At 45.3% G+C, this 25,555-nt stretch overlaps 1 protein-coding gene across 2 annotated transcripts in view; it reads right to left on the bottom strand.

Annotated features, from left to right (window-relative positions):
- Positions 1–25,555, bottom strand: part of dnah7 (dynein, axonemal, heavy chain 7) — a 498,762-nt gene that overhangs the window by 154,994 nt on the left and 318,213 nt on the right. For both annotated transcript variants that reach the window (XR_005459743.1, XM_038789116.1), the window contains exons 41-45: positions 22,695–22,924; positions 20,209–20,539; positions 17,311–17,657; positions 17,005–17,185; positions 13,215–13,400 (exon numbers count right to left, since the gene is read on the bottom strand). Coding sequence is in view for 1 of the 2 variants with exons in the window: in XM_038789116.1 (XP_038645044.1) it covers positions 13,215–13,400; positions 17,005–17,185; positions 17,311–17,657; positions 20,209–20,539; positions 22,695–22,924 (1,275 nt within the window). In the remaining variant the exon portion in view is untranslated. The remainder of the gene's footprint in view (positions 1–13,214; positions 13,401–17,004; positions 17,186–17,310; positions 17,658–20,208; positions 20,540–22,694; positions 22,925–25,555) is intronic.

Raw genomic sequence — 25,555 nt, 5'->3', positions numbered from 1 at the left:
TGGACGGGGCGGCCTCTTTCTGCACTGCGGATTCTATGATTCTATGATGACAGGATAGAGGAAAGAGAATGTGAATTACAGTTTGGTCCCCCAATCTATTAAGGGCCATTGTTTACAAAGAGTGTTTGATTCAGTTCCAAAATGAACTTGGTTCTACTTGAAAATGGTCATGGTTTACTATGGTGACTATGGTTTACAGACTTACTGCTGTGCATGTTTTGGAGTCTGTAGGTAGATTTTGTATTCAGGGAACAAGAGGTTTGGCACAAGGAAGACTCACCAAGAAAATACAGTTGCACTTCCCTGCCTCCCAAACCGGCATGAAGTCAAGGCTCAGACTCGTCAGTTTTGTTGCACACACGCATCAGGAAAATAAATGACAGATGTGCATCTTCATAAAATTGTGCCATACCCAAAGAATTATACACATTATCTTTTCTTTCATAGAAACAGTGATGATCCTCCGACTCTAATGTATTCTACCAAACATCTCAAAGTTAGGGAATTACTTCAGTCAGGTGACAGCTCAAGTCAGAAAATCATGGCTTCAAGCCCTATTGGAGACAATTGATATTGGAATCTAGACTGGCACTCAACAGGACTGCTGGAGGTGCTTTCTTTCACATGAGACTTTAAACTGAACCCTTGTTAACCTCACACTGTTGTGTTATGCTTCTTCATGTAGCATAAGCTGCTTCCTTGATGTGTACTCTGACAAAGGAAGGTTCAGACTTGGAGATAGGTTTAACACATTTATTGAACAGTTAGGTCAGCCTAATTTGAAGGTGTACCTGTGAAAGGGACCCGAGGAGTTCGAGTAAAGGCAAGCATCCAGCAGAGGGCAGCAGAGCAGAGCTACTGATTGGCTGTTCCGGGGAAATTTGCATACGTGCAGTGCGGCTAGCCTAATTTGAAGGTGTACCTGCGAAAGAGACCCGAGGAGTTCGAGTAAAGGCAAGCATCCAGCAGAGGGCAGCAGAGCAGAGCTACTGATTGGCTGTTCCGGGGAAATTTGCATACGTGCAGTGCGGTCAGCCTAATTTGAAGGTGGTTTGTGGAGGGGCTGTTGTCAAGTGACAGTTAAACCCGAAACACTTCCTCAGTGTTTCCCCCCCCCTACCTCCTCCTCTAACCAAAAAAAAAAAACCACCCCCACGGTCGTTGGGAAGCGGGAGCAGGGGCCTGTCGTGAAGGTGAGTGAGTGCCTTTAAATTTGCTTACCTTTTAGAGGGAGCAGGGTTTGAGGAAATATCAGGTAAGCTCTTCCTTTCTTTTTCTTGTTTTTTTTAAATCTAGAGGTGATGTCAGGGAAGGCAGTACAATGCTCCTCCTGCAGAATGTTTGAGGTGAGGGACGCCGTCAGTGTCCCTGCTGATTTCATCTGTGGGAAGTGTACCCAACTCCAACTCCTCAAAAACCATGTTAGGGACCTGGAGCTGGAGCGGGATGAACTTCAGATCATGCGGGAGGCAGAGGGGGTCATAGATAGAAGCTTCAGGGAGGTAGTTACGCCAAAGAATAAAGATAGATGGGTGACGGTGAGAGGGGCTGGGGGTAAGCTGTCAGTACAGGGATCCCCTGTGGTCGTTCCCCTTAGTAACAGGTATACCGCTTTGGATACTGTTGGGGGGGGGACTTACCAGGGGTCAGCCATGGGGTACAGGTCTCTGGCACAGAGTCTGTCCCTGTTGCTCAGAAGGGAAGGGGGGAAAGGAGTAGAACATTAGTCATGGAGACTCCATAGTTAGGGGGATAGATAGGAGATTCTGTGGGAACGAGAGTGACTCGCGGTTGGTGTGTTGCTTCCCAGGTGCCAGGGTCCGCGATGTCTCAGATCGTGTTTTCGGGATCCTTAAGGGGGAGGGGGAGCAGCCCCAAGTCGTGGTCCACATAGGTACCAACGACATAGGTAGGAAAAGGGATAGGGATGTAAGGCAGGAATTCAGGGAGCTAGGGTGGAAACTTAGAGCTAGAACAAACAGGGTTATTATCTCTGGGTTGTTACCCGTGCCACGTGCTAGCGAGTCGAGGAATAGGGAGAGAGAGCAGTTGAACACGTGGCTGCAGGGATGGTGCAGGAGGGAGGGTTTCAGATTCCTGGACAATTGGGGCTCATTCTGGGGTAGGTGGGACCTCTACAAACGGGATGGTCTACACCTGGACCAGAGGGGTACTAATATCTTCGGGGGGAGGTTTGCTAATGCTCTTCGGGAGGGTTTAAACTAGTTCAGCAGGGGATTGGGAACCTGAATTGTAGCTCCAGTACACATGAAGCTGAGAGTAGTGAGGTCATGAGTAAGGTTTCAAAGTTGCAGGAGTGTACCGGCAGGAAGGAAGGTGGTCTAAAATGCGTCTACTTCAATGCCAGGAGCATCCGGAATAAGGTGGGTGAGCTTGCGGCATGGGTTAGTACCTGGGACTTCGATGTTGTGGCCATTTCGGAGATATAGATAGAGCAGGGACAGGAATGGCTGTTGCAGGTGCCGGGGTGTAGATATTTCAGTAAGCTCAGGGAAGGTGGTAAGAGAGGGGGAGGGGTGGCATTGTTAGTCAAGGACAGTATTACGGTGGCTGAGAGGACATTTGATGAGGACTCGAATACTGAGGTAGTATGGGCTGAGTTAAGAAACAGGAAAGGAGAGGTCACCCTGTTAGTGCTTTTCTATAGGCCTCCAAAAAGTTCCAGAGATGTAGAGGAAAGGATTGCAAAGATAATTCTGGATAGGAGCGAAAATAACAGGGTAGTTGTTATGGGGGACTTTAACTTTCCAAATATTGACTGGAAACACTATAGTTCGAGTACTTTAGATGGATCCGTTTTTGTCCAATGTGTGCAGGAGGGTTTCCTGATGCAGTATGTAGATAGGCCAACAAGAGGCGAGGCTGTATTGGATTTGGTACTGGGTAATGAACCAGGACAGGTGTTAGATTTGGAGGTAGGTGAGCATTTTGGTGATAGTGACCACAATTCGATTACGTTTACTTTAGCGATGGAAAGGGATAGGTATAAACCGCAGGGCAAGAGTTATTGCTGGGGGAAAGGCAATTACGATGCGATGAGGCAAGACTTAGGATGCATCGCCTGGAGAGGAAAACTGCAGGGGATGGACACAATGGAAATGTGGAGCATGTTCAAGGAACAGCTACTGCGTGTCCTTGATAAGTATGTACCTGTTAGGCAGGGACTAAGTGGTCGAGTGAGGGAACCATGGGTTACTAAAGCAGTTGAAACACTTGTCAAGAGGAAGAAGGAGGCTTATGTGAAGATGAGACGTGATGGTTCAGTTGGGTCGCTTGAGAGTTACAAGTTAGCTAGGAAGGCTCTAAAGAGAGAGCTACGAAGAGCCAAGCCAGGACAGGATAACCCTAAAGCTTTCTATAGGTATGTCAGGAATAAAAGAATGACTAAGGTAAGACTAGGGCCAGTCAAGGACAGTAGTGGGAAGTTGTGCGTAGAGTCCGAGGAGATAGGAGAGTTGCTAAATGAGTATTTTTCATCAGTATTCACACAGGAAAAAGACAAAGTTGTCGAGGAGAATACTGAGATACAGGCTACTAGACTAGAAGGTCTTGAGTTTCATAAGGAGGAGGTGTTAGCGATTCTGGAAAGTGTGAAAATAGATAAGTCCCCTGAGCCGGATGGGATTTATCCTAGGATTCTCTGGGAAGCTAGGGAGGAGATTGCTGAGCCTTTGGCTTTGATCTTTAAGTCATCTTTGTCTACAGGAATAGTGACAGAGGACTGGAGGATAGCAAATGTTGTCCCCTTGTACAAGAAGGGGAGTAGAGATAACCCCGGTAACTATAGACCAGTGAGCCTTACTTCTGTTGTGGGAAAAGTCTTGGAAAGGTTTATAAGAGATAGGATGTACAATCAGCTGGAAAGGAATAATTTGATTAGAGATAGTCAACATGGTTTTGTGAAGGGTAGGTCGTGCCTCACAAACCTCATTGAGTTCTTCAAGAAGGTGACCAAACATGTGGATGAGGGTAAAGCAGTTGATGTGGTGTATATGGATTTCAGTAAAGCGTTTGATAAGGTTCCCCACGGTAGGCTATTGCAGAAAATACAGAGGCATGGGCTTCAGGGTGATTTAGCAGTTTGGATCAGAAATTGGCTAGCTGATAGAAGACAAAGAGTGGTGGCTGATGGGAAATACTCTGACTGGTGTCCAGTTACTAGTGGTGTGCCACAAGGATCTGTTTTGGGGCCGTTGCTGTTTGTCATTTTTATAAATGGAGGAGGGCGTAGAAGGATGGGTGAGTAAATTTGCAGATGACACTAAAGTCGGTGGAGTTGTGGACAGTGCAGAAGGATGTTACAAGTTACAGAGGGACATAGATAAGCTGCAGAGCTGGGCTGTCAGGTGGCAAATGGAGTTTAATGCAGAAAAGTGTGAGGTGATTCATTTTGGAAGGAATAACAGGAAGGCAGAGTACTGGGCTAATGGTAAGATTCTTGGTAGTGTGGACGAGCAGAGAGATCTCGGTGTCCATGTCCATAGATCCCTGAAAGTTTCCACCCAGGTTTAGAGGGTTGTTAAGCAGGCGTACGGTGTGTTAGCTTTTATTGGTAGAGGAATTGAGTTTCGGAGCCATGAGGTCATGTTGCAGTTGTACAAAACTCTGGTGCGGCCGCATTTGGAGTATTGTGTGCAGTTCTGGTCGCCACATTATAGGAAGGATGTGGAAGCATTGGAAAGGGTACAGAGGAGATTTACAAGAATGTTGCCTGGTATGGAGGGAAGATCATATGAGGAAAGGCTGAAGGACTTGAGGCTGTTTTCGTTAGAGAGAAGAAGGCTAAGAGGGGACTTAATTGAGGCATACAAGATGATCAGAGGACTGGATAGGGTGGAAATCGAGAGCCTTTTTCCTCGGATGGTGATGTCCAGCACGAGGGGACATTGCTTTAAATTGAGGGGAGATAGATATAGGATAGATGTCAGAGGTAGGTTCTTTACTCAGAGAGTAGTAAGGGCGTGGAATGCCCTGCCTGCAACAGTAGTGGACTCGCCAACACTAAACGCAGTCAAATGGTCATTGGATAGGCATATGGACGATAAGGGAATAGTGTACAGGGACTTTAGACGGGTTTCACAGGACGGTGCAACATCGTGGGCCAAAGGGCCTGTACTGCGCTGTAATGTTCTATGTTCGATGTTAACAATTCACTTCCTTGAGTTCAACTCTCCTGCTGATCTTACTATAGTAACTCAATCTAACTAACCAGTCTGCTCTAATCCATGCGGTGGGTGTGATGCTTCCTGATCGGCCCCGTCTCTCTTGAGTGTAGCCTGTGGAAAAGAGGAAGAGCATGTGTGCCCTGTCCTTATATATAGGTAGCCCCCTTGTGGTAGTGTCACCTCTGGGTGTGTCTTGACTGCTTATTGGTTGTGTCCTATTCTACTGACCTATTGGTTGAATGTCTGTGTGTCATGATGTCTCTGGTTCTCCCTCTAGTGTTTACCTAGTTGCAGTGCACCTACATTAACTCCTTGTGTATTTACAATGAAGCATATCACCACACACACATGTCTGAAAATAGATCCCATAGCCATGTCTTCAAAGAGGGCGAGGGAGAGTTCTCCCTGCAGTCTATGTCAATATTTATCCCTTAAATCAACATTTACAAAATCAACATTAGCACATTGCTAAATTGCAAATTTAAATAAAGTTGTTTTAGATGTTGCATTTGCTTGTCCATTGTCACTGATATTACACAAAAAAGAGGTAAAGCCCTTAGGCTATCTATTATCTGAGCCTATAGCATCAACCATGGTGGGAAATGCTTCATGTACCAGAATTATGCCATCATATTTCAAGTGTGCAGGAATGTTGTTAAGGGTTTGCTTGGTCAGTCTCACCAAGAGTTTCAGAGGCTTCTAAGGTTGAATAGCGGTGTTTATTGGTAACACACACACAAACACACACTATCCCAAACTAGGAGCTAACTTCATGCTACATCTTCACAGGTTTCTGCTTATTCTTTGACTGACCCAGGTCCCTTGCCGTGTGGCCCTTTACATCACACTATTCTCCAGTCCTACATTGATCTTTATTATGCTACATACCCTTATACTTCACTTTCCCCAAGTCATAGCCAATATATTTACAGTACTGTCTTTCTTTATGTTCTACCCCTTCTCCAACCCTCACGTCTCTGACTATATAAATTCATATGGCCTGGAATCTTTACAATGCTTCCAGATTTCATTGAAGTGAGTGTAGGCTCAGTTGCTTTGGGCATGCTTTGTTGGTTTGGAGTTGAAACCATAGTATTCTGCGTTTCCAGCACGTCAGATTCTGGAGGGATGAGGAAAACTCTCCTCCTGTTCACCGATGTGTCAGATATGATGTTGGTTGATCATCGTCTGTCCAGACCGTGACACACACACTTTCCAAGTCCCTGATTCAAACCGGTTTAGCCTGGGCAGGTTTCTAGTGAGATGGCTCAGATTGTAGGCAAACGCCTACCCGTCTGTTGGATTGTTCTCGGTCCTGAACCATCTGGTAGACCTCGACTGACAACACTGGGATTAATTTCTTTGGCAGCACTGGGAGTTGAGTGCAAAGTTTTCTGCCCATCAGGAGCTCTGAAGGGGACAATCCACATTGCAGCGGGGTGGATCTATATGCTAAACGTGAAATTGGGAAGACTTTGGTCTTTTCCATTAAATTGTGGATATCCATTATCGAACACCACCTAGTCAAAGATGCCATAACTCACAAACGTTCCTTTCAAGGACCTAACAACCTACTCTATGATGATCCTGTGTAACTGCTTCAATTTGATCCATCGGGAAATGTAATCAACCAAGATCAGGAAAACCGAGCCATTAAACACGAATGAATTCATTCCCAACCGTTCCCATGGCCTGTTAAGGAACTGTGTAGGGATGGCGGGCTCCCTCTGAGCAAGTGTATGCAGCATGCAAACCTGGCAGTTTTGAGGTCATTTCTTCAATTGCCCTTGATATTACCGACCTTCACACTACAGACTGAGCCGTGCTCGGCACATGCCCTTCTGGCCTTGTTGGATTCGGTGGAGAATCTCCAGCTGAAGGGAGTCTGGAAGGATGAATCATTGATTATATACCAACAGATCATCTATCATGGTGAAGTGTTTTGGCTGTTCAAACAAATTTTTACGACTTTGCTACCAAGCCTCTGCTGTGGCCACCCTTGTTTACAGTAACTACGGATGCAGACACACTCATCTCGCAATTGATCCTGGCATATTGGCTGAAGCTTTCCCAGCATTTGCTTTTGTACCGATTGAGAATATAACTCAAGCTCGTCGACTAGGTTGACATCATGTGGCCAGCCACTCAGGCTTGGCATCTTTACTCAATGTAATACTGTGCAGTCAGGCTGTCATTACCGAGGACAATGGGTGGAATTCTCTCGCCACTGCTTTGTTGATTGCGTCATAGTTGATATTTTGGCTTCTTTCAATTTAGCCCATTTTAAGACACTTTCAATTATTAAATTTGCCAGCCACATACTGTTTGGTCATCCATTTTAAAAGTCAAGCCATTTTTAAGAACGCAACACCAGCCATTCAGACATAACAGGCCCCAAAAACAAGGCTCCCTTCAGCCCTTACAATATTGAGATCATCCTTAAGACATGACTCCAAATACAGGATTGTGGCGACAAATGCTGGGGCCAATCGCATAATCTTTTTTGGTGTGGCATACCTGGTAGAACTCCGGAGTGGATGCTAGCATAGACCCTCCAAACCATACGGCATATTCCATTCATTCACAGGTGCGAATTAAACTATTTGGCTTCAGCACAGGAATCATCCCGGAACACCATTCCATCGGTTGAATGACGGGGGAAATGATCCCCATTTTGGCCATATCGTCCTGTTGCTGCTGTATTTGCTTCATAAGCAGGTGCAGTATTTCCCATGGAGTGAACAGGGACACAGGCTTGGCATCTTCTCTCAATGTAATAATTTATGCAGTCTTCAGCCGTCCCAACCCAGTGAAAAGTTTCAAAAACTCTTTCTGAACTGAATCCAGTCCCTTGCTGGTTAACCTTGTCAATTTTCTGCAGGAGATTGAGCTTCATGCAAGCTTTCATGCTCAAGAGTGAAAATTCTTGAATGTAGAGTACAAATAATGTGTCCCATTTATTTTTGTTTTGGAGTGTGGTGTGGTGATATGCATCACTGTAAATACACAATGGGTTAATGTAGGTGCACTGCAACTAGGTAAACACTAGAGGGAGCACCAGAGACATCAGGACACACTGACATTCAATCTCTCGGTCAGTAAGATAGGACACGACCAATGAGCAGTCAAGACACACCCAGAGGGGACACTACCACAAGTGGGCTACCAATATAAAAGGACAGGGCACACATGCTCTTTCTCTTTTCCACAGGTGACACTCAGCGAGACAGGGGCAGATCAGGAGCATCACACCCACCACATGGAGTAGAGCAGACTGGTTAGTTAGAGGAGAGTCGAACTTAAGTAGGAGAATTGTTAACTGTTCAATAAATGTGTTAAACCTATCTCCAAGTCTAAACCTTCCTTTGTCAGAGTATACATCAAGGAAGCAGCTTATGCTACATGAAGAAACATAACGCAACATGGTTCCAGGAGTGCCCTGTTAAATCCACATAGTTCAACTCAACAAATCCGTGACTACCAGTAACAGCACCCAGGCAAGATGTTCGAGATTCCAGTTCCGCAGCAGTTCAGGTACCAAGGCAATCTAAGTGCAAACTGGCGTGCGTTCAGGCAGAGATTCGAGATCTACCAGGTCGTGTCCAACCTAGATGGCGTGGCGGATGCAGAGAAAATAAAGCTTCTGCTCACCATTGCCAGTGCAAGAGCAGCAGAAATGTTCAAGACCTTCAAGTAGTGCCAAGGACAAAACAAGAGAGACTTCCAGGCAGTCCTGGACAAGTTTCAAGAATACTGCGAGGAACACACAAGAGAGAACGGTAAAAGATGCACCAATACTCACCACGAGGCGAAGGCAAGCCTGCAAATGCAGAAAACGGCAGTTTTGATTGGCAGCCATCTTGGGAAAGGTGCTGCACATGTGCAGTTCCCCAGAAGACAAAAACCAGCAAAATAGTGTTTTGCGCATGCGCGAGAAGCTGCGCACGCGCAGTTGTGCAAAGTGCACACAGAAGAGGAAGGTCTGTTTGCGCATTCGCGAGAAGCCGCGCACGTGCAGTTGCGGAAATGGCGCAAATTAAAGGAACAGCGATATGCGCATGCGCAATTTATTCCTACGCTCTACGTCACAAGCGCCATGACGTCAGAGGCCCCGGACCACGTCCACGTAAAGGGGAAATATCCCAAAATAAGAAACAAAACATTTAAAGCCATAAAACACAATTCATCAACCTGGAACAACAGCAAAATGCCTGAACTTCAACCTGTAGCTGAAAGTAACCTCCGCAGGACCCTGCAACATGCAGTTAGCACCACCCAAAGAAATAATTTGGTCCTTGAAAACTATGACTCAGACGTTGATTACTTCTTTGGACATCACAAGCAGAATGACAGCTCCGACACAAACAGTGATGATATGGTCCTTGAAGACTACGACTCGGAAGATGATTTTATCATTGGACGTGGCAACCTCAGTACCAAATCCAAACCGCAACGAGATGTGTTGTACAGTGAGGAATCCGACACATACATGGACGAGTTCTTTTGATTTGAGGATCCTCAGCACAGTACAGATGATGAAAGTCTACCACGCTCACGTGAACAACAAAGCGACTATGACAGTCCACCCAGATTATTTGAGCTATGAGAAGAAGACTCTGACAGTCTACCCAGCTCAATTAACCGACAAGACATAGAAGGTTTTCCCACAGTCTGTGCGACAAGTGACAAAGGCTTCACAATTCCCATACAAGATGTGCAACATGACAGAGAGAATGACTGTTCCCCGCTAGCATGTACAGAGGCACTCGACGATCAAAGTGAGGTTACTAGTGACTCCAGTGACGCCTCAGATGTTTCAAATGAAGATAAAATGATTCTGGACGGGGAATGTCGACAAGCTAAAGATGATTCCAGTGAACCGGACATGACTCCAGATGGGGAGCGCGAGGAATCAGAGACGGCATGCTCAATGAAACAGTAGATGCCACTAAGGACACTGACACAAGTAACTTTGTGAAGGACTCAAATTCTCCATTTGGTGTGGTCATTGAGCGCAACAAACACAACAACAAAACCTATAAAACCAACAACAAAGAGGCGTACCAAAGGCACCAACGTCAACAAGCACGACAAAAACAACAACACTGGAACAACGACTGCTACGACATGGTACAACACTGCAAATGCAGGACAATGTAACAGCACAGCTCCTAACACTGGCAAGAGTACAGCCATACCATGGCATGACAGCAAATCTCACCAATTCAAGTTAGCTCCATTGCAAACCAGCAAACCAGCTTTCAAGGCAGATGAGTTTGCTCCACTACGAACAAGCAAACCAGCTTTCAAGGCAGATGACATACTGCATCAATATCATAATCACAAGAAACCGTCCAGGCCGGACATCACAGATTACATACGGCATAGCTATCACAAGCATAGGAAAAAAAGAGTCTAAATCAGACAACAAAGTGAATTGACCACTTCTTGGTTCCTTAAGTACAGGTACACTGTCAGCGTTCACAATGGAATGACACCATCAACATCAACACACACTGGGCTAAATCACTGGCTTTGAAAGCAGACCAAGGCAGGCCCGCAGCATGGTTCAATTCCCGTAACAGCCTCCTCAAACAGGTGCCGGAATGTGGCGACTAGGGGCTTTTCACAGTAACTTCATTGAAGCCTACTCATGACAATAAGCGATTTTCATTTCATTTCAACACTTCCATAACAGCACAAGAAAGCCACTCGACCAAATGACTTCATGAACTTTGGACTCATACATATTATTTGGCATTGTATAATCATCACTATCATACATATTATTACATGTCATCACTTAGCTACCTATTTTGTTCAATTTTCTTTCACACTGTGCAGAAAATATGTAACACGAAAAAAGGGGGGATGTGGTGATACGCATCACTATAAATACACAAGGGGTTAAAACACTAGAGGGAGCACCAGAGACATCATGATACACAGACATTCAATCAATAGGTCAGTAAGATAGGACACGACCAATGGGCAGTCAATACACACAAAGAAGTGACACTACCACAAGGGGACTACCCATATAAAAGGTCAGGACACACATGCTCTTTCTCTTTCCATAGGCGACACTCGGAGTACAGGGGCAGATGAGGAAGCATCACACCCACCGCATGGATTAGTGCAGACTGGTTAGTTAGATTGAGTTACTATAGTTAGATCAGCAGGAGAGTCAAACTCAAGGAAGAGAATTGTTAACTGTTCAATAAATCTGTTAAACCTATCTCCAAGTTGGAACCTTCCTCTGTCAGAGTATACATCAAGGAAGGAGCTTATGCTACATGAAGAAGCATAATGCAACATGTGGATTGCAACATACATTTAACTAGAAGCTTTATGCCGCCTGCTCCATACAGTTGTACTGTGGATTGCATCAGGTATTGTGTTACCAGCCATGGTTTGTTATTTGAGAGGCTCATTTCACGGGCTCCTGTGTCTAATTTGAAATTGCTGAGGTGACCATTTACAGAGATGTCAGCACTCCAAAAATAAGAATCCGTGATCTCACCCAAGAAGCACAGCTGAACTTCTTCGTAGTGTGGTACCTTAATCTTGTGGATTGTTTTGGGATCCTCCACACATCTCAACATGCACAGCTTTCCAAAGCCCAACGTTTTCCAGTCTGTTGCAGCTGAAACACTGCACAGAGTGTGCTGGACATTGTTCTCGTCTGTGAGGTCTGTTGGTTCCATAGTGCCAACATGGTCACCCACCATCTTGTGGTCTGTTTGGGTGGAGCCTCGCTGGCCTTTTGTTACTTATGAGCTGGACTGTTGGGGTTGCTCTATATTGTGATTTAACCTTATCACGTAAAATGGACCGGTGTTGTTGGTGAATTTCAAACTGCCTGACTATTTAGATGGCCTTTTCTAGAGCCAGATTTCCTTTGGTCTGTAGTATGTCCAAAAGTGCATTAACCAATTTGGTCTTGCATGTGTTCTGGCTCAAGGGCGCTGTAGTCACAGCTATCAGCCAATCTGTACAATTAGCTTATTGAGTTCTCCAGGCTGTTGGACTCACTGGTTGAACATTGCTCGCTCTAAAATGTTATTGCTTCTTAAATTAACATAGGTATCGAAGGATTTCAGAACATCTTCAAACTTATTTGAAGAATAATTTATTCCTTGCTTTGCAATAATGTCATCAGTTATCGGACCTCTGGAGTACAGTAGTGAATTCACTTGTTCAACCTTGTCTTCCTATCTAAATCTGAAGCTATCAGGTATCTGCACCTGGTCAAGCCATTGTATCAGCCCAAATTGATTTGGTAGGGTTGATTTATTATCCATGGTTGTTTTTCAGATCAGGGGAGTACAACTTTAAATGCAGTTTCATTTTTAATGATGCAGCTGAAGGAACCATTTTGTCAATACTTCTCGTCTTTGTCAGGTTTCAGTGGGCTTCCGTGACAATCGTGGATCCGAGCTCAAAGGAATTGATTTCTTGCAGCAAATTTTTTAATCAAAGGTTTGGGCCCTTCAGATCATTTTTAGATATGTTAGGGTGATTAAAAGGAGATTCCCAGGTGTAACTGAGTTTTTAAAACTTCACTTTGTTTTCAACGGGTTTGACTACCGCATGGTACAATGCCATCTCTGAACCCAGGCTGGCCTCGGTGATTAATGAAATGGACTGCTCTGACTGATTAATGACCTGAAGACATTTGGAGGCTACTTCAGCAAAACTGAATGTTTTGATCATGATTGTCAGGTCCTTTGATTCTACAATCAATGGGGACTCACAATGCTCTGATGGGAGTCTGAGTTTGTTGGTGGAACAAACACAGGAAAATTAGATGGCCATCTAAATTTCATCATTTTAAACCCTCGAGCAAACATTTTCATAAACGCCCTGAATATTGAATATTCTAAGCTGAGAATAATATTAAAATCAAAATTTGCATTAAGAATAAATGTTGTCATTGTCATATCAATTCTATCAAAAAGCACATAGAAAGATTGGTGAAAAATTCCAGATATTCCATCCACTTTCTTGGTTTTATTTTGAGGTTACCTGTCTATAGATTGATGTGAAGGCCCCAAGATATGCCACAATTCCAGAAGAAATCAGGATGTCACCTGTCAAGTTCGTGTATTGTACTCCTAAATTTATGGCAGTGTCATTCCAGCGAGTCTTCTCACCACCAAGCCCACCAATGAGCTGTTCTGCTCGATCCAGCTTTTTACTGCACAAATCAACCTGGAAGATAAGCAACCTTTATGAAAAATGAAATGAAAATCGCTTATTGTCACGAGTAGGCTTCAATGAAGTTACTGTGAAAAGCCCCTAGTCGCCATATTCCGGCACCTGTTCGGGGAGGCTGTTACGGGAATTGAACCGTGCTGCTGGCCTGCTTGGTCTGCTTTCAAAGCCAGCGATTTAGCCCTGAGCTAAACAGCCCCTGTCACAATTCAACAAATTGTTTAGAACTTGGTTTATTTCCTGGTCTATTAAAAAGGATATTGATTAATGTATTTAATGACGTCCTAAAATGAATCAAGAAACAATCTTAAATTGGAATAAAGTTTGTTTCTTATCTTCACACATACGTTTTCCCTTTGGGGAATAATGGGGAAGTGTTGGAAGGACTAGTAGGCTGATTATCAACCTATTTACCCATGTCATCAACACTCTTTCTGTAACCAACCAGTCTTGGACTGGGACTTGAACCTAAAGCATCTAGTTCAGTGATAGGGATGCTACTGACTGAGCCACAAGACCTAAAAAAGTTTAAACAGCAAAAATTAAGTTTTGACTAGAATGTGCAATGATATTAATAAAAATTATCTGCGGAGAATTGCGTTGGAGCGGCGTGTCGCGATTGGCACCAGTCACGAGGATTCTTCGGCCGGCTGAGAGAATCCTGCCCCTGATGTCTGTGGAATTTTTAAGCTGTTAAATTATTGAAATCCCCTGCCCTTTAAATGTTGACAAAGTAACAGCCTGCTGTTTCTTCAAGTTGAAAAAATCTGCTTGCAGTTTAATTGGTACTTATTGACTTAACCCTAAAGACGATCAGTATAGTATCATTACTACTTGACTGCTTCTATAACATCACAGTGGGAAGCATTACATTCACAGGATTGGCAAGACAATATTAGGGTATTTGTTATCGATTGTTCCGCATTGTTCAAGTACAGTGTCCAGGCATTCACCCGAGGAAGGAGCAGTGCTCCGAAAGCTAGTGTTTGAAACAAACATGTTGTACTTTATCCTGGTGTTGTAAGACTTCTTCCTATGGTATTTGTTGTCTTTGATATGGGGGTTATGAATACCATTCTTTGTTTTTAAGAGAGGATTAAGTTCTTGAGAGGATCAAAAGTATTGGGCTTTTTAAAAGAGTCTTTTTCAAACAGTGAGGTCTGTAATAGATAGGTGGAACTTTATTTCAGCATGGCTTCTGAGTTCTACCCATGGTGGATACAAGGTGAGTTGGCATGGAGAGTGTAAAAGCAAAAAGTGGTGGACGAGGCAGCGCTAGTTGACATGAGTTGGAATAGGGGCTATAAGGGGCTTTGGGGATGAGGAGGTGGTTATGCGGTGGCATGAGTTTGAACAAATTTAACAAAAGGGCTATGAGATGAGTGAATGCTCATCAAGGGTGAAGCCATGTGATGGCATGAGTTAGCTTAGATATAACATGGGGGGGATGTGTGGGGGGTGAGGTTGGAGGGCCTATTATTCGGTCACACAACTGGAATGAAGTCCCAGAGCACGGAGGTGGGCCTTTTAACCAACTTACCTTGACAGTTGGAAGCCCTTGTGACTCCTTGAACTGTTTTGGGGAGAGGCAGGCTCAACTCCAGCGTGCATGTCCCACTTTCAGATGGGCATTGCCGAGGCACTGCGGAGCTTGTCCCAGTCGATGGTGGGCTTTGCCGAGGCCTGTAGAGCTTGCCCCAGTCACTGAGGAGCATCGCTGAGGGTGTCGACACAGTGGTGCGGACCACGGGGAACTGCTAGGGCTACTGCCCCTCCGTCCCAAGGTGAACCCCAGGGCCCTCTGGGCACTCACCAGAAGGAGGGGACGCTGAATGTCAACCTGGACCCGCCACATGGAGTGGCGATGATGGCCACAAGCTCCCCAGAGTTCCACCTCTCTAATGAAGCTGCGTCTCGAGGTCAGCACACCAGACAGGGTGGCACAGATGAGCCGCCGACAAGTGAGCCGAGGGCCCTCTGGCCCCATAGCCCCCAGAGGTTGCCTACCAGGGGCATTGAAGACCCCGGGACATGGTAGGCAGCTGACAGCCTCCACCTCAGATATGCATTCTGGGAAAACACCGAGACGTAATGGTAGAGCTAGGAGGGCCACTATTGAGAATCACTGAGAGCAACACATTAAACAACGCAACCATTATGTTGCCTCTGTCACTTTCTTCTGCAATGTGGGCTGACCTCCAGACCTTTTGCCCATCTCTTGAGGCCCCGCCCCTGCCACTCCCCATGGCATTCACCCACCCTCCGGCCGTGGACATGTCCCCGGGTGTTCAGATGTTGCATGTGTGGTGATGCCTCCTGCATTGTTCAAGTACAGTGTCCAGATATCAGGGTGATTTGGGAATGATAGGCAATGTTCCATGGCCCGCCAATTCACGGGAATCCACTTATCATAGAATCATAGAATTTATGCATAGTGCTGAAGGAGGACATGCGACTCTTCAAGTCTGCACTGGCCCTTGGAAAGAGCTCCCAACTTGAACCCACGCCTTCACCTTATTCCCGTAACCCAGTAACCCCACCTAAACTTTTTGGACACAAGGGCAATTTATCATGGCCAATCCACCTAACCTGCACATCTTTGGACTGTGGGAGAAAACCGAGATACCCAGAGGAAACCCACGCAGACATGAGGAGAACGTGCAGACTCTGCACAGACAGTGACCCAAGCCAGGAATCGAACCTGGGACCCTGAAGCTGTGAAGCAACTATGCCAGCCACTGTGTTTGTGCGGAGTGCTCACTTAACCACAATTCCCTTTTGGCAATAGCCTTCATCCGTGCAGCCAGAGGCCTCAGCATTCGGTGGGGGGTATGGGTCGTCGGTGGGGCTGACAAGTAGGGACAAGGGTTGCCCCCGGAACGGGTACACACGACCCAGGAGTTGGCATGGTGATACTGCAAATGGTTACCCCCCACCTCCAGCGCCTTTCCCCACCCACGCTCCCATGGCGGTCCATCCTTGCAGAGGTGGTTCCCCCAGACCCAGTCGAGGGTCCGTCACCGCAACCCCCCCCCCCCCCCCCCCCCCTCGCCCACTGAGCACTGTGTGGCAAGCCCAGCGCTCCCGGGTTCGTCGCCTGTGTGTAAAGATGGTTATTCACCTCTTTGGCTCCCCACAGAAGCCCTTCCACCAGGTTCATGTTTTTCAAAAGCAGTACTAATCGGTGCCAGCGTGAACACTTGCTGGGGAGGCCACTGAATGACAGGAGGCCAGTGGATAAGGGCGGCTCCCGTTAATTATATGGAAATTGGGCTTAAGTGGTGATAATTGGTTTCTTGCCCTGCTACGGCGCCTGGAGCGGATCTTGTTTACGGCCTCTCCCGTTAGTCACCAGCCTCGCTTCGCTCAAGCAAGAGCGTAACGGAGCTGGGGACTCGCGTCCTACATTTCAGACTCCAGGTCAGCAACAGGATTTATTTTGCTTTCCTTAAGAATGTTTTATATTTGTAACTTAGCACCACATTTTCCTGGTGAATAATATCAGTGTGATTAACGTGTGCTGTGCCCAAAGCTACAGACTGATAAGAATTCATCTGTTCTAAAAGTGTCTTTAGTTGTACAATAATGGTGTTTAAATTACCTGATTTTCCAGGTCTGCTTTTTTTTGTTTATTGGTTTCCAATTGCTCCTGTAGTTTTTCCAGCTTATCTTGCACTTCTTTAAGTGCAGCTTGCTTCTTTCTGAGACCATCCATTGCTATCTTCAATTCACCTTCAGCCAGTGCTAGCTTCTCTTTCTTGGGAGCCACAACTTTAGCTACTCTAATAAATGTGAGTAGGTTTGGAGAAAAAAAATAACTTATTCTATCTCATGCAATGAAAAATTGATGCTGGTGAACTGAAACATTAGATTTAAAATATTCTATAGGTCAAATATAATGACTTACTTGTCATAGGAGGCGATTGCAATGACCCATTTGCAGAGACCCTCAGCTGCTGTGGAAGCATTACGAATCTTTTCTGGAATAAATTCTGGGTTTGTTATGTATTTATTCCTAATAACATTTATGTAAGCTGAAGGTATGTTATCCTTGTCATATTCATGGAGAGACTGCAAAAGCTTCATGTCACCCAATACTTTTTTGGCAGGGCCCCAGAAATCTTCAATCTTTTTACCTGATCCGGTCGGATCTGGAATTCTGTCTGGCTTTATTCCTTTCAAAATACAAATTGCCTCCATAACTAGCTTTACGCCAGATGGGGGGCTCTTCATAGACTTCATCACAGTAATATCCTAAAAAAAAATTAACAGTTGTATCACAATAGCTCAAACATCTAGTCATGTAACATAATGACAGTGGATATGATGTTGTGGATTTTAGCAACATTTCTGATTGTATATCTTCATCATTGGGTTCTGGGACCACACATGTTAAAGATGAACTGATAAGTACTCCAGTAAAGCAAGGCCAACTTATTCTGTATATAATACATAACTGAACATAATGTAGTTTCCAATGAAATTCAATCTATTTTCTATTACTACTTATTGTATAAAATTATATCAAACAACGCTCTTGGTATGTATCAAATTCCAAATTACTGCAGACTATGTTTTACAGTTAGACATGGGCAGACTCATGACTCTGTTCCCACATCCCTGTCCAGGGAGGCTGGTACGAGAATCGAACCGTGCTGCTGGCCTGCTTAGTCTGCTTTAAAAGCCAGCGATTTAGCCGAGTGAGCTAAACCAGCCCCTTTCAAATGATTGAAAGTGTTCCGATATTCCATTCCAATTTGTCTCTGTAACATATTAATCCTCCTGTTGCCTCAAATTGACCTGGTATGTGAGAAACTCAATTATATTAGCTATTGCTGAAAAAAAAAGATGTTGTTGAAGCTTTTCACTGATCAGGGCAGACGCAAGAAAGAAGTTTAAATTGGCACTTCCTTTAAAATGTGGCATTCTTGTATCTGTCTTGAAGAGAGAAAAGCTTCAACAGTAGGTATCTTTTTTTAAGCAATACTCACTGTACTTCTGTACTACCAGTATTCTCAGATATTTAAGGAGTGATTTTAACCTTCTGAACCTGGTGGAAACCAAATAGCAGCCATCATCATGAGTTGGATTACACGGGTGCTGCATTCCCCAGATTCCTAATTGAAAAATCAATTGTCAGGCCAAAACCCACCTGCCCCACATTGATATTACACTGGGAGCAGCCTAAATTGTTTCAGATGGAAGTTCCACACCTATCTGAGGCAGCTGATTGATCAGCTACTCTGTATTCCTAGCAGCAGCGGAATCGGCGATGGCCACTGCTAGGAAAAAATGGAATCCACAAGGAAGAAGATTGGTGGACCTTGGAATAAAGGCATGTGTGGGCATTTGAGTGAGATTGGCTGAAAGATAGGAGGATTGCCAACTTTGATTCAGTGTATTCTTGGAGACTTTAATCCCGCGATTTGTCCCCGTGCTCCAGCTGTTTGTTGGCCAATGCATCCATTTCTGTAACATGCTGCCTTCCCATGTTAATTGGAAAGTATTAAGACTCATTACCAAATTGGATGATGTTTTACTGTCATTTAAATAGCCTTTTTCTCCGACAGTCAATATTTTTATATCTGGTAGAGAGAAATTTTCAAATACAATTTTGAAAAAAATCTATCTTTGGAAATATCCCCATGGATTTTCTCCAAAATTGTACACATTAGTGCCTTGGAGAGTGATCTCTAATTCCTGGAGATTCCAAGCCAATACTGAAGGGTTGCCAACATTACCAACAGATCCCAACATAGGGGGTGTGGGGTTTGAGAAGCTGGTGGGGAGGGGGAATGGTTATAGGGGGTTTGATCTTGGGGGCTCTGCCTCCACTGGGCATCTGGAACCTCCTCAAAAGGAGATACCTATCCCACCCCCACCTCTGCATTCTTGTTTCCATCTTTCCCTCCCATACATAAAATCGTGGCAGAGGCAGAATGATGCAATTAAGTGGTCACTCAAAGGCTTCAATACACATAAGGAAAGAGCATGTGCCTGACATTTTCCTTGCCCACTTTTACATGAGAGAAAAATCAAGGGTGGGCGGTAAGGCAGTGGGTGGGTCACCATCCTTATTTTATGAGCCTCCCACCTTCAAATATGCCAGCGTTGGGTGGGGCAGTTGGAGGCATGGCATAAAATACAGCCCCGAGCTGCTGAGCCTCCACAGCTCCTTCATAGGCTTTGTTCTTCACTTGCTCTTTCCAATAAGCAGATTTATCTCCCATTATGGCATCGGTGCCTATTATATTAAATTTAGTCCAATGTGGGGATTATATTAAATTTAGTCCAGTGTAGGGAAGCTGTTCTGGCTTTGATGCCCAGCCACCTTAATAGAAAAAGGAGTGAGGGCAAGAAGAGACCTCTTGAGGGAAATAATTTTCTTTTTTTCATGTGGGGCAAATAGGAGTATAAGGCCTCCCCTGCCTTGGACTTTCCCATCCCCAGATTGTGAGGTCCTCCCAAACCTTTGTATCTGGGATTGTTTCTTCAGAGAGGTCTTGACCCACACTTGCAGGAGTGCTATCCCAAGGGGATAGCTTTGCTGCATTCCTCTTGATTTAGAATCCTTCAACTTTAAAAACTCAGCAACATTTCTACATTCAGCATTCCAGAACAACAAAAGTTTGTCAAATAGTTTTCATCTCCAAAATCTCAATCTTCAAAAGTTCTAATGGAGAAACATTCGCCAAACATAAATAAAAAGATATGAAATCTGTTGATCTGTCTACACTTATAAACTTATTATAATTACTTGCCTTTTATGTAGGCAAGTCAGTAAAATTAACAATTTTATCCTTACCGATGTAGTAAGTGTGTCAAGGGCAGCAAGTGCAGATTCCAGGACTGGTAACGCTTTTGCCAGATCAGCATCGCATTCATCCTTAATTGCTTTGGCAGCCATAGCTTGCTCATTTGCTATTAATTCATCGGCTTTCACAATCTCCTCTGTTCTTGAGACCTCAATAGACTCTTTTTCAATGATTATCATCATTTCATCCACTGCTAAACTAGCAACTATCAGTTCAGGCTGCAGGGCTTCCAGTTCAGCTTGCATGGAGGCTACCTGAGATGCAGCGGATTCCAATTTTTCTAGACCAACTTCATATCTCTTTTTCATCTTCACTACTTCACTGAAGACAAAATATACAAAACATGACAAACATCTTAGATACAAATATATCTCCTGGCTCATTATAAAGCTAAAACTGCAATGACCTTCACTATCACAGGCCTCGGTGATGGGCTCCAATTCTTGTTACTACAGGTGGCAGAGGTGTGACTGTCTCCCTTTTGAAACAGATCAATTTTACCACTGCTCCTCTGTGAAGTTCAGATATGATGTTTTCTTCCTGAATGCATGCATTCTATGCCCTTGCCTCCTTTAGTCTCTTGCACCTCATTCATAGCTTTGCTGCATTCCTCCTGATTTGGAATCCTTCAACTTTAAAAACCCAGCAACATTTCTAAATTCAACATTCCAGAACAACAAAACTTTGTCAAATAATTTTCATCTCCAAAATCTCAATCTTCAGAAGTTTTAATGGAGAAACATTCGCCAAACATTGGAAACCTGGCCATTAAGGACCTGCACAATGACTAATCAGACAAATTGATAGGGGTGAGGATACTTTAAATATTGCCTCTGAAAGCGGTCAATTCACTGTACACCATGATTTTCTGTATACTTATGCATTTGTGCCTACAAACGCCCAATTGAATAAGAGGGCCCTGATTCAGGTAGAGATTTGTTAAACCAGACAAATTTTCCTGGAACAATAAAGGCAAATTCATGACACATTCTGTTATAATTAGTAAACAAGTAAGCAAATATGTTAATCCATAGTTGAAAACCCCCAAAACGTGCTGGGCAATTTAGGCCATTTGGATCTCGCCCTTAGCAACTCCATTCTTTTAACAACTTGCTGAATTTGAACATTAAAAACTTTACACGGGACGTTAGAGCTGATAATCAATAGCAGGGAACAATTTTCACAAAGGCCTGTAACTTTCTGTCTCCCTGGAATAGGATTTGGGAAATATCCCAAAGATGGGTTGGGGAATCCCTCGAAGATTCCCCGGTAAGGCCTTAGGCAGCAGTTGTCCAGAAGTGCTAAGTTACCCTGGACAATTGAGCTGTGCGGAGAACCATCTGACAAAGTGATTTAATTTGCTGATATAGATGATTCTGCCAGTTTTATACCTGATTCTGAAAGAGTTAGAAGGAATATAATAATTTCTACCTTCAGTGTAACTATTTTAAACACCCAGACAGAGCCATGCATGGGTCACCCACAAACTCCAAACCCACAACTCCCTCTCTGACCAATCAACATGCAGAGCTTCCCAAAATGGGATTCCCAACACTCCCAACCATATGGGACTACCAACCTGCGAGTCAGACTCTAATTTTCCTTCCTCCCCGATCCACACCCCCATCCCTCCCAACGGGTGAACCCAAACACCATCCCCCCCAAATGGATCCCAGACCGTGGACCCCACTCTTACCTTAAGCTGACCCAGACACTCCCAGAGCTGACCCAGACAGCCTCCCCATCCATGAGAGTGGACCTGGACGACAATCCACCACTCCGAAGAGCGGACGCAGTCCAGACGCCTGCACGAGCAGATATGCCCCCCCCCCCCCCCAGCTCAGTGGTGAGGGCCCAGCCCGGCCCCCAGAGTGGACAAGACCCCACCCCCAGAACCGATCCATACCGACCCCCCCCCCCCCCCCCCCCTAGGCACCCCCCACCGCTGCAGGGAGTGGATCTGACCCCAACCCCCATCACCTGGAGCAGACTCAACCCTCAGAGTGGGCCCAACCAGACCCGAGCCGGCGGAGGCGGAAGAGAATCCCCCAGTGCGCATGCGCGAACAGGCGAAGGCCTTTCGACCAGCCCCGGCGCCAGGCGGCGGGCGTCAAAGGCCGTTGGAACCTGTTTGGGCGCCAGTCGGTGTGGTGCCAACCGCTCCGGCACGGGCCTAGCCCCTGAATGTGAGGGCTTGGCCCCTAAAGTTGCGGAGAATTCCGCACCTTTGGGGAAGCCCGATGCCGGAGTGGTTGGCGCCACACCGCTATGCCGGGACCCCCTGCTGGGTAGGGGAGAATCCCGCCCCAGGTCTCTTATTAAAATCGACTAAGTTGAATAGCCGTGTGTTTCTCGGCACTGCGAGTGCCGGGAAACACGCAGCTAAACGCGCTCGCTCGCATTGTTCCCTTTTGTAGATCATGCCCGTTTTTGAAAACCCATATACTACAAAATGCTCCGTTTAATTTGTACTTACGCTCTTTTTGTTTCAAGCAATACTTGGAATGTGGAGATCAGTTCCAAGTAAGATGTAGGAGTCACATAGTTATGCCTCTGAAGCTCTGTATGGAATGTTCCAGACAATTCAATTGTTGAGGTATGAAAGCTCTTGCACATATCAATGCAGCCCAGTCGTATTTCATGTGACATTTCAATGTCTCCCAAAGAGCGTGTTGCCACAGCTTGCAAAGCATCTTCAGGCCAAGACTAAATGAAACAAAGTGGTAACAAATAAGTAGCCAATGAACCTTAACATGAAAATTGTGCTGAAAACCAGGAAAGCAAAGACTTCTTATTTATAATGTGCCTTTCATGACCACCAGTTGTCTCAAACTTCTTTAAAGTCAATGAAATGCTGTTGAAGTATATGCACTGTTGTAATATTGGAAACAGGGTAGTCAACAGCAAGCTCCCACAGACACTGCCTCCACCACCTGCTATCCCTACCACTAAGAATGACAAGGGAAGCAGATGCATGGGAACACCACCACCTTAAAGTTCCTCTCGAAGCCACATAGCATCCTGATTTGGAACTATATCACCATTCCTTCATTGTCACTGTGTCAAAATCCTTGAACTCCCTTCCGAAGAGCAATGTGGGTGTTCCTACAACACATGGTGTGCAGTGGTTCAAGAAGGCAGATCCCCACCATCTTCTCAAGGGCAATTAGAACAAAGAACAAAGAAAATTACAGCACAGGAACAGGCCCTTCGGCCCTCCCAGCCTGCGCCGATCCAGATCCTTTATCTAAACCTGTCTCCTATTTTCCAAGGTCTACTTCCCTCTGTTCCCGCCCATTCAGATACCTGTCTAGATGCTTCTTAAATGATGCTATCGTGCCCGCCTCTACCACCTCCGCTGGTAAAGCGTTCCAGGCACCCACCACCCTCTGCGTAAAAAACTTTCCACGCACATCTCCCTTAAACTTTCCCCCTCTCACCTTTAAATCGTGACCCCTTGTAACTGACACCCCCACTCTTGGGAAAAGCTTGTTGCTATCCACCCTGTCCATACCTCTCATAATTTTGTAGACCTCAATCAGGTCCCCCCTCAACCTCCGTCTTTCCAACGAAAACAATCCTAATCTACTCAACCTTTCTTCATAGCTAGCACGCTCCATACCAGGCAACATCCTGGTGAACCTCCTCTGCACCCTCTCCAAGGCATCCACATCCTTCTGGTAATGTGGCGACCAGAACTGCACGCAGTATTCCAAATGTGGCCGAACCAAAGTCCTATACAACTGTAACATGACCTGCCAACTCTTGTACTCAATACCCCGTCCGATGAAGGCAAGCATGCTGTATGCCTTCTTGACCACTCTATCAACCTGCGTTGCCACCTTCAGGGTACAATGGACCTGAACTCCCAGATCTCTCTGTACATCAATTTTCCCCAAGACCCTTCCATTGACCACATAGTCCGCTCTTGAATTTGATCTTCCAAAATGCATCACCTCGCATTTGCCCGGATTGAACTCCATCTGCCATTTCTCTGCCCAACACTCCAATCTATCTATATTTTGTTGTATTCTCTGACAGTCCTCCTCGCTATCTGCAACTCCACCAATCTTAGTATCATCTGCAAACTTGCTAATCAGACCACCTATACCTTCCTCCAGGTCATTTATGTAGATCACAAGCATCAGTGGTCCGAGCACGGATCCCTGTGAAACACCACTAGTCACCCTTCTCCATTTTGAGACACTCCCTTCCACCACTACTCTCTGTCTCCTGTTGCCCAGCCAGTTCTTTATCCATCTAGCTAGTACACCCTGAACCCCATACGACTTCACTTTTTCCATCAACCTGCCATGGAAAACCTTATCAAACGCCTTACTAAAGTCCATGTATACGACACCTACAGCCCTTCCCTCATCAATTAACTTTGTCACTTCCTCAAAGAATTCTATTAGGTTTGTAAGAGATGACCTTCCCTGCACAAAATCATGCTGCCTATCACTGATAAGTCTATTTTCTCCCATTAGGGATGGGCAATGAAACCTGGTCTAACTAGTGGTGCTCAAACCCTATGAATAATTTTTAAAATAATTTTTAAACTGTCTGTTCAATTGCGCACAATTATTTGGACTACAATAAAACAACTGATCACGTGACTTTGTCACCAAATAATACCATATTATCATAAACTATAATAATTTATAATATTACAAGTAGCAACCTCTCCCATATCATTCATAAATAATAGACCAAGGAAAGATGTATCCCCATGTTCCCACACACATGCCGAAACAGGAACTTTTGCTTTCTACTGCTGAACCATTTTCAACTAATATTATTCTATTATAAACATCCTGGGCTGGAATCTACGGTCGGCGACACCGAAACTGCGTTCAGAGGCTCCGCCCCTTCCATAGCGGCAAACTCTGTGTATCCACTGCCTCAGGTAATGGCAGCCCGGATGATCCGCCCCCGACCGGCTGGGTTCCCAGCGGCGTAGGTCGCGTGCGATCTCACCCGTCGGGAACTCAGCATGGCGGCTGCAGACTCAGTCCAGCGCTGCCAGAGTCAGGGGGAGGGCCGATCCGTGGGCAGGGGGGGGACATTATTCAGGGCTGAGGGTACTGTGGTGGGGCGATCCGGGGCGCATATATCCACCATGAAGCACGGTGCAGCCGCTGCAGGCCACGTGCATGCTCCACCTGCATTGTGGAAGAAAGTACCAAAGGCATCATATTGGTCAAGGTCAACAGATTTTAATGATGTACATTAAGTGTCCCCAACTACCCCACTCTCCCAATAGTGTCGGCTCTCTCTATCAGGTGTGCGTACAGATCTCTCCAGTTCCCTCTACCTGCAATGTCTGAGTCCAGTAGT

Source organism: Scyliorhinus canicula, chromosome 2 (genome assembly GCF_902713615.1).
Source record: "Scyliorhinus canicula chromosome 2, sScyCan1.1, whole genome shotgun sequence".
NCBI lineage: Eukaryota > Metazoa > Chordata > Chondrichthyes > Carcharhiniformes > Scyliorhinidae > Scyliorhinus > Scyliorhinus canicula.
The sequence above is the reverse complement of the archived record's forward strand: the minus strand, read 5'-3'. Positions and strand labels throughout refer to the sequence as shown.